Raw genomic sequence first — 18,589 nt, forward strand, 5'->3', positions numbered from 1 at the left:
TATATATATATATATATATATATGTATGTATGTATACACACACATGCGTGCGCACACACAAATAACCATAAACTTTAACATCAACATCAACATATACATATACATATACTCTACACAAACTCATTGAATTATGTAATTTATAATTTATAAAAACCATAAGCTACTAAATAAAGGCCTAGAGTGTAAACGTCCTTTAGGAGGAGGTGCCATCAGTGCCACAAACTTCATTGCAAGCAAGGGTGGCCTATTGCGGCTGATTAATATGACAACAAAAGGTCCAGAATGTAAATGTCCTTGAGGAGGAGGAGTCCAATTGGGTACCTAAAACAACTCATAAAGGTGGCCCAATTCATGGCTCAAGCTCATGGTGGATCCAACCCGTTTAAAAAACCATCACCAAGGGAGATGCCATTTGGTTGAAAGGCAACCCTAACTTTGGTTAGATTGTGTAGTTGGTATATAAATTGTATTTTGTCCAACATGAGCATTAAAAAGTCCACGATATGTACCTTTTTAATTTGGGGGTTGTTGTCTAAGCACTTGTATAAATTATTCACATCGCCAAATCAATGAAAATATATGTGAACAATGTTTTTTAATGGTAACAGACCAATTTTAGGTAACAATCCAACTTGGCTAGCTTATAACCGTCTTTACAAAGGCAATAATTTAGTGTGGGGGTACAACATCCAAAGCATAGCCGACCTTTCAAAACTTAAAACACGTTAGCCACGATTTTTGCCAATTGAGCTGTGATCAAAAGGCTGAGGAACTTCGATCGATCAGGAGTTGAACAAATTTAAGTCATTACAGCCTCAAATCTTGAACTTGAACTTGATCAAATCTTGAATTAGTCATTACAGACTCAATTTGACACATACAAAGGTCATGGAATTTGCCAACACTTACACGTTAACCCTGATAGTTTTCTTGAAAAAATATGACAAAATGCATAATAAATAAAGTATTGGGATTACTTACTCTTGATTCCTTGAAGAAAATATTCAATAAAGATAAAATTTATATAAAAATATTCCTTTCATTGGCCAAAAACTGTCGAAACAGTGACATTGCAAATGGAGAATCGGTCCTGTTGAGCAAGCTCTGTATTTGAAGCAATCTGCCTTTCCATGAATGCAGGTTGCTTTGGAGTGGGAAATCCACAATCTCACCATTAAGCATAGAAATAATAGTAGACACAATTGGCCTATCTCTTGCCAATTCTTGCACGCACAGCAGTCCCACATGTATGCATCTCAAAATTTCCATTCGAAAGCATGGATCCCATATTGCTGGGTCTACCAAAGCCATACTGTTGTCCTTGTTCCACAATTTCCATGCCTGAAAGATACAAAAACTGGAATGTTCAATCTTATCGGTAATTGACCATGTAAAACATGGACTAAATAAAATAGATAAAATGGCATTTTGAGTTAAATTTGGCCAACTTTTTCCCAATGTGAATGCTCTAAATTAGATAGACTTACATATCCAATGAGGCTCAAGTACTCCTCATCATTGCAGAAGCTAGTGCTTCGTCTCCCACTTACAATCTCTAGTAACAATATACCAAAGCTGAAAACATCTGATTTCTCTGAAAACAAGCCTCGCATTGTGTATTCAGGAGACATGTAACCACTACATTTAAACAACAAGTGATGCTGTTACCTAAATTAAATTTCAACAAATCTCTTACTATGTCCCGACAACCCTTTTAATTTTGGCCTGATCTTCATTGGCACCAAATATTCTTGCTGTGCAAAAGTCCGATATTTTTGGATTAAGCTCTTGATCTAACAAGATGTTAGATGCCTTTAGATCTCTATGAATAATCTTGAATCTAGAATCCCTATGAAGGTAGAGTAGGCCTCGACCAATTCCTTCAATAATGTTGAAGCGTTTTCTCCAATTAAGGAGGTTTTGGTGGGCTGGATCTAAATTAATAGTAACCCAAATAAATAAATAAAAATGTATGAGTAAACTTGTATGCAGAAAAAGATAAACTATTGAGAAATGAAGTTGGGGCAAGTTAGCACAAAAGTATGCTTCAAGTGACCAAATTGGCACAGTAGAACTTATAATTAAAACCAAGTCCATAGATGGAACAGAGGGAAATAGATACATTTATTCATGACCGGATTATATTTGTTTGATACGTTGTTGTCAATATGAATGTAAATCCTAAAAAAAGAACACCAGAAATTTGTGTGTTTTTTTTTATTTAAGGCACTAACTAACTTGATGCAAGATTTATAAGTGTATGAACTAACCAAAAACAATTGCGTCCAAACTTTTGTTTGGCATGTATTCATAAATCAACATCTTCTCTTCTCCCTCAATACAACACCCAAGAAGTCTAATAAGATTCCGATGTTGGAGTTTAGAAATTGCCAACGCCTCATTCATAAATTCTTCAAGCCCTTGTCCAGAGGCTCTAGACAGTCTTTTCACTGCTATTTCCTGTCCATTATGCAATTTACCCTAGAAGAAAAATTAAAGAACATCAGCACATATCTATTTGAGAGAGACAAATGAACTCTACATGAGCAACCATTACCTTATAGACTGGACCAAAGCCACCTTGTCCAAGCTTATTAGCCATATGAAAGTCGTATGTTGTAGTTGCCAATTCTTCCAGATTAAAGATTGGTAGCTCATGTAGTTTCACATCTTTCAGGTAGTCAAACAGTAAACTCTCATCACCTTTTGTTTTCATTACTGTTGCAAAATGTGATATTAGTTAACCCATCTAGCAATTCCCAGTCACTGTAGATAATTAATGGGCATATTACCTCTCCTTTTTTTAGCCATCCACCTCCATAAGAAGTATGCAGTGCTGGCAATAGCAATCACTCCAATAATCACAGTAACTGTGATGATTACTTTCAAATGTCTCTCATTTTCTGCGTATAGGGACAAGTTTTAAACTACTTCAGTCAAATTTAACAATGTAAATCTAATTCAAAAATATTGAAATTCAATTGCTTTTGTTCTAAATAACTAAATGTTGGTTTGGAATCTGCTTATTTTGCTTAAACTAAAAACTTTTTGCTGAAAATACTGTAGATAAAAGTACAAGTTAACTGAAATAGTACAGTGAATAATATCAAAAAGTACAATAAGACCCATGGATAGTAACAAAAATAAGTTAAATAGTAAAATAAATTAGCAAAAATAATTTTCGTCAAACGCACACTAGATAATCAAACAACCGAACTAATAATTGCTGAATGAAGGATAAGATTGGAAAAAAAAAAAAACTAACTCTTTAAACAAAATGGACTTACAAATTCCGAATAGGCCAGACGAATATATATCTGATCCACCAACCAAGAATTGTTGTAGGTCAACAAGGTTTCCCCTCCATGACATAAAACCAATGCCTGTATCATATGCGTAAGCTACACAAAAACAGTTCTGCAAGCACTGCTTTTGACAATCGTCTTTAGTCCCATATGACCACTGAGCAAAGTCTGGCACCTTGACCATATTCAATCTGAAAAACCCATCTGCTCTTCCTTCTTCAACACTACTGTTCAGCCTTTCACACTGCAATGGTTTCCTCCTCACACATCCACTACTCCAATTTCCACTGTTCCATTCCTCAATAATTTTGGGCTCAAATCCTCTCATACAGCTGCAGATTGATGAACCCAGTGAATCACAGCTTCCATTTGCACCGCATGTGCCATAAACATCACACTTATCTTTTGGAGCTAACCCCACAACCTTCCAATCCTCCTTCCCATCATCCCAATATGTCTGCACTAGATTTCCTTGTGAATCCATATAAGCAAAAGTTGCATAAACTGTTCCTTGTTTGTCATTGACTACACTAAATCCACAATCATATGCAGGATTCCAGTTTTGTATGCCAAAAAAGACATGACCATTCCATGGACCAGTCCGCCAATATGGGTGACCATCTTTCCAAACAAAACCTTCAGGAATGTTCACTGGATCAATGCCTGCAAAGAAGCTTCCAATGGATGGATCAGAAGGGCTTTTCCATGATGTCAGCTTCATCTTTCCTTAAATTAGTACTAAATCTCATTCTTGCCAAGAAGGAATTTGATGGATGTTGAAAACTTTCCCATAATATAATTCCTATTGTGTCAACTTGCAATACAAGGTTTCCAGAATCCAAAAGAGTGGCACTTGAATTGGTTACAGAATTTGAAACATTTGATGACCAAAGAATTTCATCCTGTCCATTTAGTACCACAAGATTGCCATCCTTAGATATAGTAAGAACCCCGGAAGAATCCTTGAGAGGTTTCTGTCTGTTAGCTACCCATATGACATTGGATACAGAGATGTTTTTATACCGTATTCCGAGGTAGTGATTGGTGGAATTTACAGGGCTGAAGAACCCCAGTCTGAAAGCACTCCCATTGGATATTATGTATTCAGGGTCTTTGATGGATTGAGAAGGTTTAATTGTGTCTATTGCAACTCCCAAATTTTTTTTTCTTAAAAAAAAAAAAAAAAGCAACAAAGGACAGACAACAAGTTTCTCTTAAGTCCCATAACTTGTTCTCTGGCCTACTTGTGTCTGAGAATGCAGAACAGGTAGGCCTTGCTCATCAAACCAAGTTACAGCTTTGTTTATCCATAAATAATAAATAAAAAAAAACAAAAACAAAAACAAAAAAGTTTAACCTTTGGTTGGTAGTTTTTTAAGAAAGAGGCTACTCTAGACTTTCAAAAGTCTTGATCCCAAGAAATAAGTTTGTCATATAAAATTATAAATTAAAGAAGTTTGTTTACTAGTCTAGATAGTTTCTTCCTTTGTCAAAAAGGACAGGTTGAATTTCAACCAAGGACTAGGCGACTGGGGATGGGAGATAATTAAGGAGACAATTGGAATAAAGTATTATAATTAACACTGTATAAGACGCAGGAATAGAATCTGCAAAATCCTAAACAATTAAGTATAGATCCCTATGCAGAAATAAATGCATTAACAGTTAATCACAAAAGATAAAAAATTATATACCCAGCAGAATATATGTATACACACCAGTGTATGCAATAAAATCAAAAGCAATAGAGATGGTGACACAGTACACAGATTAATCACGATGTGGAAAGCCTAAGAACAATCTCTTGAAAGGAAAAAGTTGTGCTCACTTGCTTTAGAATTCTATAACAATGGTAACTTTAGCAAGTGTGCCACTTTCATCTTCGGGTGCTTCAATCAGCAATACCATCAAGGCTTTCTCTTCAACACCACCTTTAGTTTGTAACCCAGACATGCAAGTAATCCACGATCAGCTTCTGTCTCAGTCTCCAAAAGCCTGAATGCATCCAACTCTGTCCTTTCTGTCACCCCAGGGCCCAGGTAAGTCATCCTCTTTGTATTTTGACTAGCTTCTTTCATCCAGGTAGGCTAAAAATGAACAAAGTCATTCATAAACTGTTTGTGCTTGGCTCGATATATTGTTCATTCATATTTGTTTGTTAATAAACTAGCCAAGTTCGAGTCTCAATCGAGTAGACAAATAGTCTTAAAGATAACATCCATTTTGTGCCTTTTATAAGACTCCTTTGTTATTTATTTATTTTCCTTTATTTTGCCTTAATTTTCCCAACATCCTGAGAACCTAGTATCAGTAGTATATGTCTTCTCTGAAGTGATATTTTATGACAAGATGATCTTAGTTATTTAAACTACACTCACTGGACATATGCATCTTTCTTTTGCTTTCCTTCTAATCAAGTGTCCTCAACCATCATGGTTGAATATCATGAACCAAACTGAATGACATCCTCTCCCCGTCAACTTCTTTCTTGTCACACGTCTCTATTATCTTCAGCCTACGTGACTCGGAATACACCTCTGACCAGTGGCCTTTATTAGCTTTCTTTCTGGTCACGTGTTGCAATCATCTTCATCTAGAGTTTTTCAAACCACACTCATGATCAGTAGACCCCCCCAGTATGATCAGCACCATGATTAGCATTTGGAATTGACATTGGCTTTTATTCTTGTCAAGTGTCTCAGTTTGAGGCTTCAAAATTCTGCAAAATTATGCAGAAAAAAGTGACTTAAGTGAGGATTCTAAAGCTAGTAACAATTTTAACAGTATATTGAAAGTTGTGACTCTTCAATTAAGAAATTTTCTGAGAGTTTTACCTCTTCAATTATGACCTTTTAACGATGCTCTTTCATTGTTGCGTCTTTGTTGTCCATTTTTAAAATCATATTCAGTTTTTTTGTGCAGAATATTTGAACAATTATAAGAAATTCTGAAATTTTATAGAATTGTTATAAGTAGAATTCAAACTTTGTTATATCTGAACTTTGAAAAGAGAGTACAGTTTGCATGCTAAAAGATGCTAAACAAAGGGAATGCCATCTCAAGCATTTTCTTCCTATCTAGCATAAACCGTTGTAATAGTGATATTGCAACCGGAGGACTTTATCTGGCCCAGTTGAGCAGGCTCTTCATTTGAAGCAATCTGCCTTTCGGTGAATGCAGGTTTCTTTGGAGTGGGCAGATCCAGAATCTCACTATTAAGCATTGAAATTATAGTCGACACAGTTGGCCTGTCTCTTGCCAATTCTTGCACACACAGCAGTCCCACATGTATGCATCTCAACATCTCCATTTGAAAGCAAGGATCCCATATTGTTGGGTCTACCAAAGCCATTATGTTGTCATCGTTCCACAATTTCCATGCCTGAAAGATGACAAGTGTGAAAGACAAAAATTTAACACACTGATTAGCTGAGCTTTAAAGAAAAAGGATAATGAGTCAGATGGACCTACAAATCCTACAAGGCTCAAGTAGTACTGCTGATCATCATAAAAGCAAGTGGTTTTTCTCCCACTAACAATCTCAAGTAACAACACACCAAAGCTAAAAACGTCTGATTTCTCTGAGAAAAAGCCTTGCATTGCATATTCAGGAGACATATATCCGCTGCATTTGAAAAATGAAACACATCCTCATCATTTGAGCACAAATAGTGGTGTAATTATTTAAAAATTTAATTTCAACAAAGCTCTTACTATGTCCCGATGATCCTTTTAGTATTGGCTTGATTTTCACTGCCTCTAAAAATTCTAGCAATTCCAAAGTCCGATATTTTTGGATTTAGCTCTTCATCTAACAAGATATTACTTGCCTTTAGATCCCTATGAATAATCTTCAGTCTAGAATCCCTATGAAGGTAGAGCAGGCCTCTACTAATTCCTTCAATAATGTTGAAGCGTTTTTTCCAATGAAGGTGTTTTTGGCTGAGTGGATCTAAATGAATAGTGACCAAAAGAAATAACAAAGAGATAAGAGTAGATTTGTATATAGAGGTCATGGGTTCAACACATTGAGTATGTAGAAACCAAATTTCTAGATTTCAAAGTTATTCTATTGATGAGCTTAAAAGGAAGGGAATTTAACTGTACTAACCAAAAACAATTGCGTCCAAACTTTTGTTTGACATGTATTCATAGATCAACATATTCTCTTCTCCCTCAATGCAGCAGCCAAGAAGTCTTACAAGATTTCGATGTTGCAGCTTTGAGATCACAAACACCTCATTCATAAATTCTTCAAGCCCTTGTCCAGAGGATCTTGACAGTCTTTTCACTGCTATTTCCTGTCCATCATGCAACTTTCCCTGGCAAAAGAAACAACGAATATAAGTACTTATCTGTATGATTTAAATAGGAACTAATGAAGGCTACTAGAGAAACCAATACCTTATAGACTGTACCAAAGCCACCACGGCCAAGCATATTAGCTATATGAAAGTTGTTTGTTGCAGTTGCCAATTCTTCCAAACTAAAAGTTGGTAGCTCATGGAGTTTAACATCATTCAGGTTTTTGGATGGTAAACTCTCCTTGCTTTTATTTTTCCTTGCTATGGCAAATTTTAATAGTAAGCTATGCATCTAGCAATTTCTAGTTCCTGTTGCTAATGATGGGGCATATTACCTCTTTTTTTGGTCATCCATCTCCATAAGAAGTATGCCGTGCTGGGAATGGCCATGGCTCCAATAATCACTGTAATTGTGATGATTACTTTCAAATTTCTCTCTTTTTCTGTGTATCACAACAAGTTTCAAACTAATTCTATCAAATTTGAGAAAATATATATCACAAGTTTCAAACTAGTTCTATCAAATTTCAGAAAATAAATCTATATAATATCTAAGAGTTGACCCTAATGTTAAGCTTTTGTTTAGTCACATCAAATCAAAAAATATTAATGTATGCAATAAATTTTGCTACTCTATTATTTATTTATTTATTTTTTAATATTTTCTTCTCCCTATTAGTCTACAAGTTACACTTCTTCAAACTTTTCTCCTCCCCTTTTGCCGTTTTATCTCTTTACTACCCTTTACTTTACCGTTACACGTCCTTCATCATTTCTTCTTTATTTTATTTTGACTTTTCTTCTCCCCATCTTATTTTGTATAAATTTGATATTATTTATCTCATTCAATTCATATTTTTCTCACACAAAAAATGTGAGTACTCTCTCTCTCTTTGGATTTTTGTTCTTTCTTACAGCTCTAATTTAGGTTGATGGGCATTTTTTTTTTTAAATTTCCCATCCATAAGTCCTCTCTCTCTCTCTCTCTCTCTCTCTCTCTCTCTCTCTTATAACTTTGGTTGGATTTTGGTTTGAGTTAATACTTAGTTGGAGATATTACACTTTGCCATCTGTGGTTTGTCCGAAAAAACACTGTCTACATGTGGTTTAAAAATTGGCATTTTACCCATCTAAAGTAAGCTCTGTTTGTCTCCTGTTACCCACCTCTGTTAAAAATAAAGATAAATTTGTATTTTTACTACACTTTTGTATCTCTCTAAAATATCAAGAGAAAAAAGATCTAAAAGTTAGGTTTTATAAAATTTAAGTTCATTCATATAGTTAAACCAAGCGCTTACCCACTACACCAAAAGCTATAGCTGCCGGTTAGAGCGCAACTTTATTCTCTTAAAGGGTGGCAGCCTAGCACCAACAAGTTGATTGAGACTTGGCCCAACTTGGCTTCTGTCTCTAGTAGGATGTTGGAATTGACCCATTAAGCCTCCACCCAACAATCCCACCCCCAACTTCTGCACATGCACAACAGAGAGTTGAACTTATGACCTGGCTTTGATACCAGGCCTCCAATAGCTTGGAACTCAATTTTGTCAAACTTGCTATCTAAAAAAGTACTACATAACTAAATAAGTTTGGCTGAATGTGTTTCTCCTAAATTTTTCCTTAAATTATGTTATTTGGAAAGAAAAAAAAAGGCCATGAAACTTGTTGAATTTTATGCTTTGTCAATTTACTCAGAAAATTATATACACACACATATATATATAAAGAGGGGGGGAGAGGGTGTTGTTAAGTCAAAGAAGAGTTGGAGCAGTGAAGATCAACACAGTTCCAAAACTTATCGCCATAAGAATTAAAGTTTCTCCCGAGTCTAATGGATGATCATAAGCATAAGAGTATACAAAACTAGGAGAGAGAATAAAAAAAAACTTACCAAATTCCAAATAAGACAAACGAATATATATATCCAACCCACCAGTCGAGAATTTCTGTAGGTCAATTCCAACAGTGGAGAATTTTTGCAGGTCAATTAGGTTTCCACTCCATGACATACAACCAATGCCAGTATCATATGCATAAGCTACACAAGAACAGTTCTCCAAGCACTGCTTTCGACAATCATCTTTGGTTCGATATGACCACTCTGCAAAGTCTGGCACTTTGATCATCTCCAGTTTCAAAAACCCATCTGCTATTCCTCCTCCATCACTACTATTGTTCACCCTATCACACTGCAATGGTATCCTCCTCACACATCCACTCATCCAATTACCTCTATTCCATTCCTCAACAACCTTCGGCTCAAACCCTTTCAAACAACTGCAGATTGGTGAACTCAGCGCATAACAGATTCCAAATGCACCACAGGTGCCATAAACATCACATTCATTTGCCGGAGCGAACACAACAACCTCCCAATCCTCCTTCTCATCATCCCAATGTATCTGCATTGTATTTCCTTGTGAATCCAAGAAATGTTTTGACAAACCTAATACATTCACATAAGCGAAGGTTTCAAAAATGGTCTCTTCCTTATCATATACTATAGTAACTCCACCATGATAATCTAGAACCCAGCTCTGTGCTCCAGTAAAGAACTGACCATTCCATGGACCAGTCCGCCAATATGGATGACCGTCTTTCCAAATGAAACCTTGGGGAATGTTTTGTGGATTAATGCCTCCCGAGAATCTTCCAGTGGATGGATCAGAAGGGCTCTTCCATGATGTCAGTTGTATTTTCTCATTTGTTCTTAAATTGTTACTACTTCTCATCCTTGGCAACATTGTATCACAAAGTTGTTGAAAGCTCTCCCATACTATTGCTCCTGTTGTGTTGCCTTGCAAGACAAGGTTGCCGGAATCCAACAGAGTGGCACTTGGATTGGGTACAGAATTTGAAACATTTGATGACCACAGAATCTCTGCCTGTCCATTTAGTATCACAAGATTTCCATCCTCATATATAGTAAGAACCCCAGAAGAATCCTTAATGGGTCTCTCTCTGTTAGCTACCCATACAACACTGAAATAAGTGACCACAGAAATCTTATTATACCATATTCCAACGTAGCGATTGGTAGAATTTACAGGGCTGAAGAATCCCAGTCTAAAAGCACTCCCACGGGAGATTATGTAGTCAGGATCTTTGAGGGATTGAAAAGAACTACTTGTGTCTCTGGCAACACCTAAGTTCAAACATAGGCAACAAAGGGCATACAACAAGCTTCTCTTGCTAAGAAATCCCATGACTACTTGTTCAGACCTTTTGTTTGTGTGTGAGGTTGCAGAACAGGGAGGCCGTTTTCATCTTACAAGTTACAACTTTGGTTAGTAGTTTTCTCGGAAAGAGGCTACTCTACACTACCAAAAAAGTCTTTACATCCCAGAAAAATTCTAAGGAATTTATTCCCTGTGCTAGACGTTGTTTACTAACTCATTGACCCTAGTCTAGAAAAGGAAAATTTTTCCAATTTTTTTTTGGAGTTGCTACAGTACTGAAGCAACTCCGAATGAATTTTTCTCCTTTAAAAAATCAAAGAACTCAAGAAAAAAAAAAAAAAAAAAGTCAAGCTGATCTGACCCAGTCTGGCGGTGGGAGGAGGAATAGCGGTGGTGGGGAGGCGGACGAGGCGCTGCAGCTTGGTGAACGCTGATCTCCGCCGGCTTTGTCCTTCCGGCGACACTTGATCTCCACCGGCCTTCTCACTCTCTCTCTCTATCTGTGCTGTGTTCTTTCTCCCTCTCTCTCTCTTCTATTTTCACTGATGTGATAAATGTGTAAACTGTGAAGTAAATGGAATAACGTGAGGGGATAGGATATTTTAATTAACTTTTTTGAATTGTCCTTATTATAATATACTTCTTAGTTATATTCTTGAACAACATGGAGACTCAAACCTATTATCTCGACTCCATTGAATAACTTATACGCCAACCACTGGGCTATTTATTTTTCACTCTTCTCACAGCCACCACCCTCGTTTTTGTTGCTTTCCATTTCTAATACTAACAATAACAACATGGAGACATAATATTTATTTATGCTTTTTTATACTTAAATTTTTTTTTTTCTATTTACCTTATAAAAGTTGTGGATACGGTTACTTTTTATAAATTTAATCCACTTATTTGTATTTTAACTAATTTTTGAAATAATAATGATACCACCAATATCAATATCTGGGAGAAAATGGACATTTGTTCATAATTTATAAATTATGCAGCAAAATGTCCATGTTTTGAAATTATTTAGCAAAATGTTCATGTTTTGAAACTTGATTTTTACAAAATCGAGTTTACAGATGAAACTCAACATTAGCAATGTTGAGTTCTATGTATGTCTGCCACTTAAATTTTTTTTAAAATTTAAATAAAACTTAATATTACTAATGTCGAGTTCCACTTAATATATATATATATATATATATATATATATATATATATATATATATATATAACTTGATTTTGAAAATATCGAGTTTTACACAGAACTTGATTTTGTTAAAATCGAGTTTAAAAAATATGGACATTTTTCTAAATAGTTTTAAAACAAATGCATTTTGCTTCATAGTTTGTAAATTAGGGAAAAATGCCCATTTTTCCCCAATATCTGATCTTAAGCCGACCCCTAGTCAACTTAGAGTTTGGAGGGATTGGCTACCTGACACGTAATTTTTCTTATTACCTAACACATAATTAATTTTAATATAGATGAATGGCATCACCACTCACCACCAATGATAGGATTTTCCAAGTGAGATTTGCTACCTAACATGTATTTGAGATTAAGCTCAAATTTGATAGGGAGCGGCCCGACCCCCACACTCACATATGTGAAATTTTGTCAATGGTGCTCTTGTAATTCTGACACTCCACTCATACGAGTTACAAATTTCATTAAGAGTTGTTACTCAACCTCTCCACATTACAAGATAAATGCACTTACATCATAGAAATGAACAATCAAAAAATTATTTACAAAATAAATAATTAAAGAAATAAATAGTGCATTTCTTACGACCATCGTATGGTTCGCTTTTCCCATTGAACCTAATTCTTAGGATCTTTGGTCTTTGGTTTAGGTATCCTCTTACATGGCTCATGAATCTATGGACTTTAGTCCCATCCCCCTCGATGTATTCCAAACTCTATCTTTTGCCAAGGCCTTGGTAAATGAATTTGCAATATTATCATTAGATTTAACATAATCCACAATTATGATGCCACTATTCAAATAAGATCGCATAGTACTGTGCTTTCTTCTTATAGGTGTGGATTTGCCATTATAATAACGGTTTTTAACTCTATCAATTGCGGCAATGCTATCACAGTGAATTAATATAGGTGGAATTGGCTTTTCCCAAAGTGGAATTTCATATAACAAATCTTTGTCTATCAATTGCACAATACTTTGTCTCTTACATTACTTTGTCTCTTCACTAGATGAAACTAATGTTATCAATTCAACTTACATTGTTGAATTAGCAATTATTGTTTGCTTTTTAGATTTTCAACAAATAGCACCACTATCTAAGGTAAAAATGTAACTAGTGGTAGAGAGATAATCACCTAACAAAGTATTCCAATCGGCATCACTAAAAGCTTCAATAACAGTAGGATATTTTTTATAAAATAAGCCATGGCTTTTGGTACCAATTAAATATCTCAGACTCGCCCAATAGCTAGTCAATGATCTTTACTAGGTCTGCTAAGCACTCCTACTACATATGCAATGTCGGGCTAGTATAATCAATAGCATAACGCATACTACCAATGATACTAGCATAATCCTTTTGATTAAAAATCTCATTATCATTATTCATAGGAAATAAATGAACACTAGAATCAAAAGGAGTAGCTACGCTTTAGTGATCATGAAAATTATATTTTCTCAACATAATGTGATTGATCTAGAAATATCCCATCATATGTTTTTGTAATTTTTATGCCCAAAATAAGATTAGCCTCATCAAGATCTTTCATATCAAAATGGCTTTCAAGCATATTTTTTGTCTCATTTATTACATGCATATTTGAGCCAAAAATCAACATATCATCCACATAGAGCTAATAATAACATGTAAACTATTCCATGATTTAGAATAAATACATTATCACACATTTAATTTATAACCATTCTCAATCATGCAAGAATCAAACTTTTCAAACCACTGCTTAGGTTCTTGTTTAAGCCATATAGGGATTTAGTTAGCTTACATACCTTGTTTTCTTGTCCCGGCTTTACAAAGCCTTTGGGTTGATCCATATAAATCTCTTCCTCTAGATCCCCATTTAGAAAAGCAATTTTTACATCCATTTGATGAATTTTTAAATAAAAAATTGCGGCAATAGCAATTAACAATCTAATAGATGTATTTCTTGTAATTGGAGAAAATGTATCAAAGAAATCAAGATTAGCTTTTTATTTAGAGCCTTTCGCAACAAGTCTAGCTTTAAACTTATCTATTGATCCATTTAGTTTCAACTTTTTTCTAAGGACCCATTTACAACCTATGGTCTTACAACTCGGTGGAAGATCTACTAATTTCCAAGATTTATTAGAAATTAGAATTCTCATCTCATAATTTACAGCTTATTTCCAAAATATAGCATCAGGTGATATCAAAACCTTTTTTAAATTTTGGGGATGTTTCCTCAATGTTAAAAACATAATAATCATGACGAAAATCCTTTTCAACTCTAGCTCTTTTACTCCTTCTACGTTCAATTTCAAAATTTTCTTGATTTTGTAAATGAGAACTAGAAAAACTAGGTTATGACAAAATATTTTATTCACCTCCACTATTTTTCAATTTAAAAGAAAATTTTTCTTCATGAAAAATTGCATCACCAAATTCAAAATTTATTTATTTTTCAAGATGAAAAAATCTATAGGTTCGACTATTAATCGCATACTAGGAAAAACACAAGCAATAGCTCTTATACCTGATTTAGGAATTTTAGGGCCAGTAAGTCTTACGTAAGCAAGACAACCTCATACTCTCAAATATCCTAAATTTGGCTTATGTCCTTTCTACATCTCAAAATGTGTGGTATGTGACTTTTTATGTGGCACCCTATTCGAAATAGTACATGCAAGTAAAATAGTTTCACCCCAAAAATGTAAAGGTGCACCAGATTCAATTAACATGACATTTGTTAACTCAATTATATTTCTATATTTTCTTTTAGCCATACCATTAAAAGTAGGTGAATATGGTGTAGTAGTTTCATGGATAATTCCCAAAGACTGAACAAATGAGTTGAATGCACTTGATTCATACTCACAGCCTCTATCACTTTTTATTCTTTTTATTTTTCTATCGAATTGATTTTCAACTTCTTTTAAAAAATCTTGAAATTTTTTAAAAGTATCATTTTTATTTTTCAACAAATAAATAGTTGTATATTTTGAGAAAACATCAATAAAAGCGATAATATATCTATTTCTCTCACGAGTTAAAATTCCCTCAAATTCACATAAATCGGAGTAAATTAACTCAAGAAATTCGGTATTTCTTACAACACTTTTATGAGGTTTTCTTGTAATCTTAGTTTGACTACAAGTTTCACATTTTTCAAAATCTTTTAATAGTCTTGGAATTAATCATAAACTACTCATGATTCTCACATATCTACTATTTATATGACACAAACGAGTATGCCAAAAATTAATATAAGAAAGCCTATAAACTAAACTGGTAGATGCCTTATTATTTCCAACATTCAATTTAAAGATTCCATCACAAGCATAACCCTTACCCACAAATAATCATTTTTTAGTGATTACATAATTATCAGATTCCATAATTTGCTTGAAACCAGCCTTGTTAAGAAAAAACTTTGACATCAAATTCTTTCTCATGGACGGAGTATAATGTACATCTTTCAAAGTTAGCACACATCCAGAAGTGAATTTCAAATCAACCTCACCACTTCCAAGAACCTTGGTTTTGTTAGAGTCACTAAGCATAACAGTTTTTTCTTCTTTAAAAGGAGTGTACAACGTAAACCAATTGCCATAGTAGATGTTCCTATTAGCATCAAAATCAACCCACCACCCTTTAATAGATTGCACCATATTGATGTCTGTAATCATAGCCGCTAAAGGCTCTTCAATTATGTTAGCTTATGGAACAAATTCACGTTTCCGAAATTTGCAAAATCAAGCAATATGCCCACTCTTGCCACTGACAAAATAGGATCTATTTAATTGATCTTGTGAAGGGGTCATTGGTTCTTATTGTAATTTTTAGTCGGGTTTCCCCTCCCTTGAGGTCTATTATTATTTTTAAAGGCTCTCTTTTTAGGCTTCAATTGACCATTTCTAGGAAAATGATGTTTAGGCATATTATTATTATTGGTTGAAATAAGGTTTATCTTTATGGTGGAATCACCATTGCTTTCTTGTGTCATGAGTGCATCTTGTCCTTTAGCCTCCTCCTTCACATGGATGCGTGCGATCAAAGTTTCCAAGGATGTCTCATTTTGTTTGTGTAGCAAAGTCTTTTGGAACTCCCTCCAAGATTGTGGTAGTTTATCAACTATGCCAGCTACCACCAAATTATCTCCAATCTTTATGCCTTCGAATCTCAATTCTGCCACAATCATTTGGAAATCTTGTGCTTGATCCACCACCGATTTCCATCCACCATTTTGTAACAGAAAAATCTATTAACAGCATACTTCTTTGTATCAGCCTTCTCGGTATCATACTTTCTTTGTAAAACTTTTCAAATTTTCTTAGCAGAATTATTAGTTGTATCATAATAATCATAAAAAATGATCGGCAAGACAATATAAGAGATAAGAGTAACAATTGTATTCATCTTTGTATACTTATCTACTTTTTCTTGATGGAGACAAAATTCTTCCTCACTCATCTCATCAGTAGAAACCTTTGAAGGATTCTTGTTAATGAGGATGTAGGCGACTTTGAGAAGATATAAATAGAAGATGACCTTTCCTTTCCACCTCTTGAAGTGGGCTCCCTTAAAGCGAAAGGCAATTATAGAAATAAAACAAAGAAAAACTGAATAATACTTCTGAATATTATTAATTTAAGATTAGAAAATACACAACACTATTTGGTTTGAGATGCGGTACTTACTCTCTTTAAGAAGATTCAAGCTCTTGGTTGGCTAAGCTTTGTAACCGGTGGATATTAATCTGATGGGCTACACCTCCACTCTTCACCTCCCCCTTGCGGATGTATCTAGCCCAATATCTGAGTCAATTCATATTAGTTCATTAATTACCATAATTAAAAAGAACAAAATAGTATTTCTCATTTTCAATGTGGGATTAAACATTTTCACTAACTCCTCATCTTTCATATTCACTCCCACATCTTTATATTTATGTTGTGATATTTTTTTATTTTAATTAATTAATATTAAAATGCTCCAACAATTTGTATTTGTTCAAATTTGTAGATTTTATTACTGATTGGGTGTTTATTCATTTACATAATTGCTTTAATAATTGCATAGGTTATAGTTCTTGTTTTTTTTATTTTTTTATTTATTAACTTTAACACACTTTTTTTTATGGGAACTTTAACACACTTGTTTTTCACTTGTTCTCCAACTCGTCAAGTCAAAACCAATAGGGTCTTTTAATATAACAATAGGGTCAAAAGAAGCTATAACTTTGCTGCTCATACAGCAGCAAAGTTTGGATTAGATTATATGTTGTCTTGTTTTTTTACTTCCAAGTAATCTTCCACCTATTAATTTTCCTTAACATTCCCATTCCAACATCTATTCAATAATTTTGTTGAAAATGCCTTTAATTGATATTGAACTAATAATTTTATTTAGAAAAAACTACCAAAAACAATTTAGTGTCATTATAATACATGCATAAATTTCCTTCAATAATGCCACTCGGTAATTATCATGTGCATAATAATAATAATATTCCTCAAAAATAGTGTACCTAAAAAAGAAAATCCACAAGGAAAGATGGCTCATTAAACCAATAATTTAAAATTTTAAAAAAATTTGTAGGTCACATCGGTTCATTTTGGTCTAATTCAGTAATTCAATTCCATCTAACAATACCAAATTTGTTAAAAAAATAAAAATAAAACATTTACACAGTACTTGTTTTTTCAAAGATAATGTACCGTGCAAAATATATATTAAGTTCCTCCACGCACCTCCAAACACACACACAGTGGAGTACTCTTCCACTCTCCAAGATCCTTTCCTTTCCTTTCTATCCCCAATTCCCATTCCCAAACCTTCTCTCTCTATCCTCTTCTCTCCAAACGCAAACAGGTAGTACCACAAGACTGCCATCGTCGGATATAGTAAGAACCCATGTGAGGTTTCTGTCTGTTAACTACCCATATGACAGTGAATACAGAAACGTTATTATAGGATATTCCTAGTTACCCATTGGTAGAATTTACGGGGCTGAAGAATCCCAGTCTCAAAAGTACTCTTCATTGGATATTATGTATTCATGGCCTTTAATGGATTGAGAAGATCTGTTGGTGTCTATGGCAAAGCCTAAGTTTAAACAGAAGCAACAAAGGACAGACAATAAGTTTGTCTTGTCAAGAAGTCCCATAACTTGTTCTGACCTGCTTGTGCGATAATTTTCTAGGATAGACTTCACATCCCAGACAACACATTGTGATATTCTTTCCCTAGTCAACAGTTTCTACATTTGAAACAAACAGACAGACGAATGAAGCATAAGATTAGGGGGAAAAAAAAACACCATCTCTTAAAACAAAATGAACTTACCAAATTCCGAATAGGCCAGACGAATATATATATAATATATCTGATCCACCAACCAAGAATTGTTGTAGGTCAACAAGGTTTCCCCTCCATGACATACAACCAATGCCTGTATCATATGCCTAAGCTACACAATCGTCTGTAGTCCCATATGACCACTGAGCAAAGTCTGGCACCTTGACCATCTTCAATCTGAAAAACCCATCTGCTTTTCCTTCTTCAACACTATTGTTCAACCTTTCACACTGCAATGGTTTCCTCCTCAC

At 34.5% G+C, this 18,589-nt stretch overlaps 1 protein-coding gene and 1 pseudogene across 3 annotated transcripts; both read right to left on the minus strand.

Moving 5' to 3' along the window:
• Positions 1 to 886: 886 nt before the first annotated feature.
• LOC142634219 (G-type lectin S-receptor-like serine/threonine-protein kinase SD1-13) lies at positions 887 to 4,826 on the minus strand (annotated as a pseudogene).
• Positions 4,827 to 4,970: 144 nt separating this feature from the next.
• Positions 4,971 to 11,364, minus strand: LOC142634217 (G-type lectin S-receptor-like serine/threonine-protein kinase At1g11300). 3 transcript variants are annotated; one of them, XM_075808509.1, is made up of 7 exons: positions 9,501 to 11,364; positions 7,945 to 8,052; positions 7,710 to 7,870; positions 7,417 to 7,627; positions 7,020 to 7,257; positions 6,777 to 6,930; positions 4,971 to 6,687 (listed from the first exon to the last, which is right to left on the minus strand). In XM_075808509.1, the coding sequence occupies exons 1-7, from the start codon at positions 10,813 to 10,815 to the stop codon at positions 6,379 to 6,381; spliced, it is 2,496 nt and encodes an 831-aa protein (XP_075664624.1). In that variant the 5' UTR covers positions 10,816 to 11,364; the 3' UTR covers positions 4,971 to 6,378. The 3 variants fall into 3 exon arrangements, with proteins under 3 accessions (XP_075664624.1, XP_075664625.1, XP_075664626.1); XM_075808510.1 differs by having other exon boundaries at positions 7,945 to 8,013; positions 9,501 to 11,351; XM_075808511.1 differs by having other exon boundaries at positions 6,246 to 6,687; positions 6,773 to 6,930.
• Positions 11,365 to 18,589: the final 7,225 nt, after the last annotated feature.

The sequence above is a fragment of the Castanea sativa genome, chromosome 5, assembly GCF_040712315.1.
Source record: "Castanea sativa cultivar Marrone di Chiusa Pesio chromosome 5, ASM4071231v1".
In the NCBI taxonomy this organism is placed as follows: Eukaryota; Viridiplantae; Streptophyta; class Magnoliopsida; order Fagales; family Fagaceae; genus Castanea; species Castanea sativa.

Bases quoted from the DNA above. Each gene is read 5' to 3' on its own strand.
- LOC142634217 (XM_075808509.1), bottom strand. From the start codon at position 10,815: ATGGGATTTCTTAGCAAGAGAAGCTTGTTGTATGCCCTTTGTTGCCTA. The intron at 7,871-7,944 runs GTAATATGCCCC...AATTTGCCATAG, and splicing joins ATGGATGACCAAAAAAAGAG to CAAGGAAAAATAAAAGCAAG. The intron at 6,931-7,019 runs GTAAGAGCTTTG...TTTCAAATGCAG, and splicing joins AAAAGGATCATCGGGACATA to CGGATATATGTCTCCTGAAT.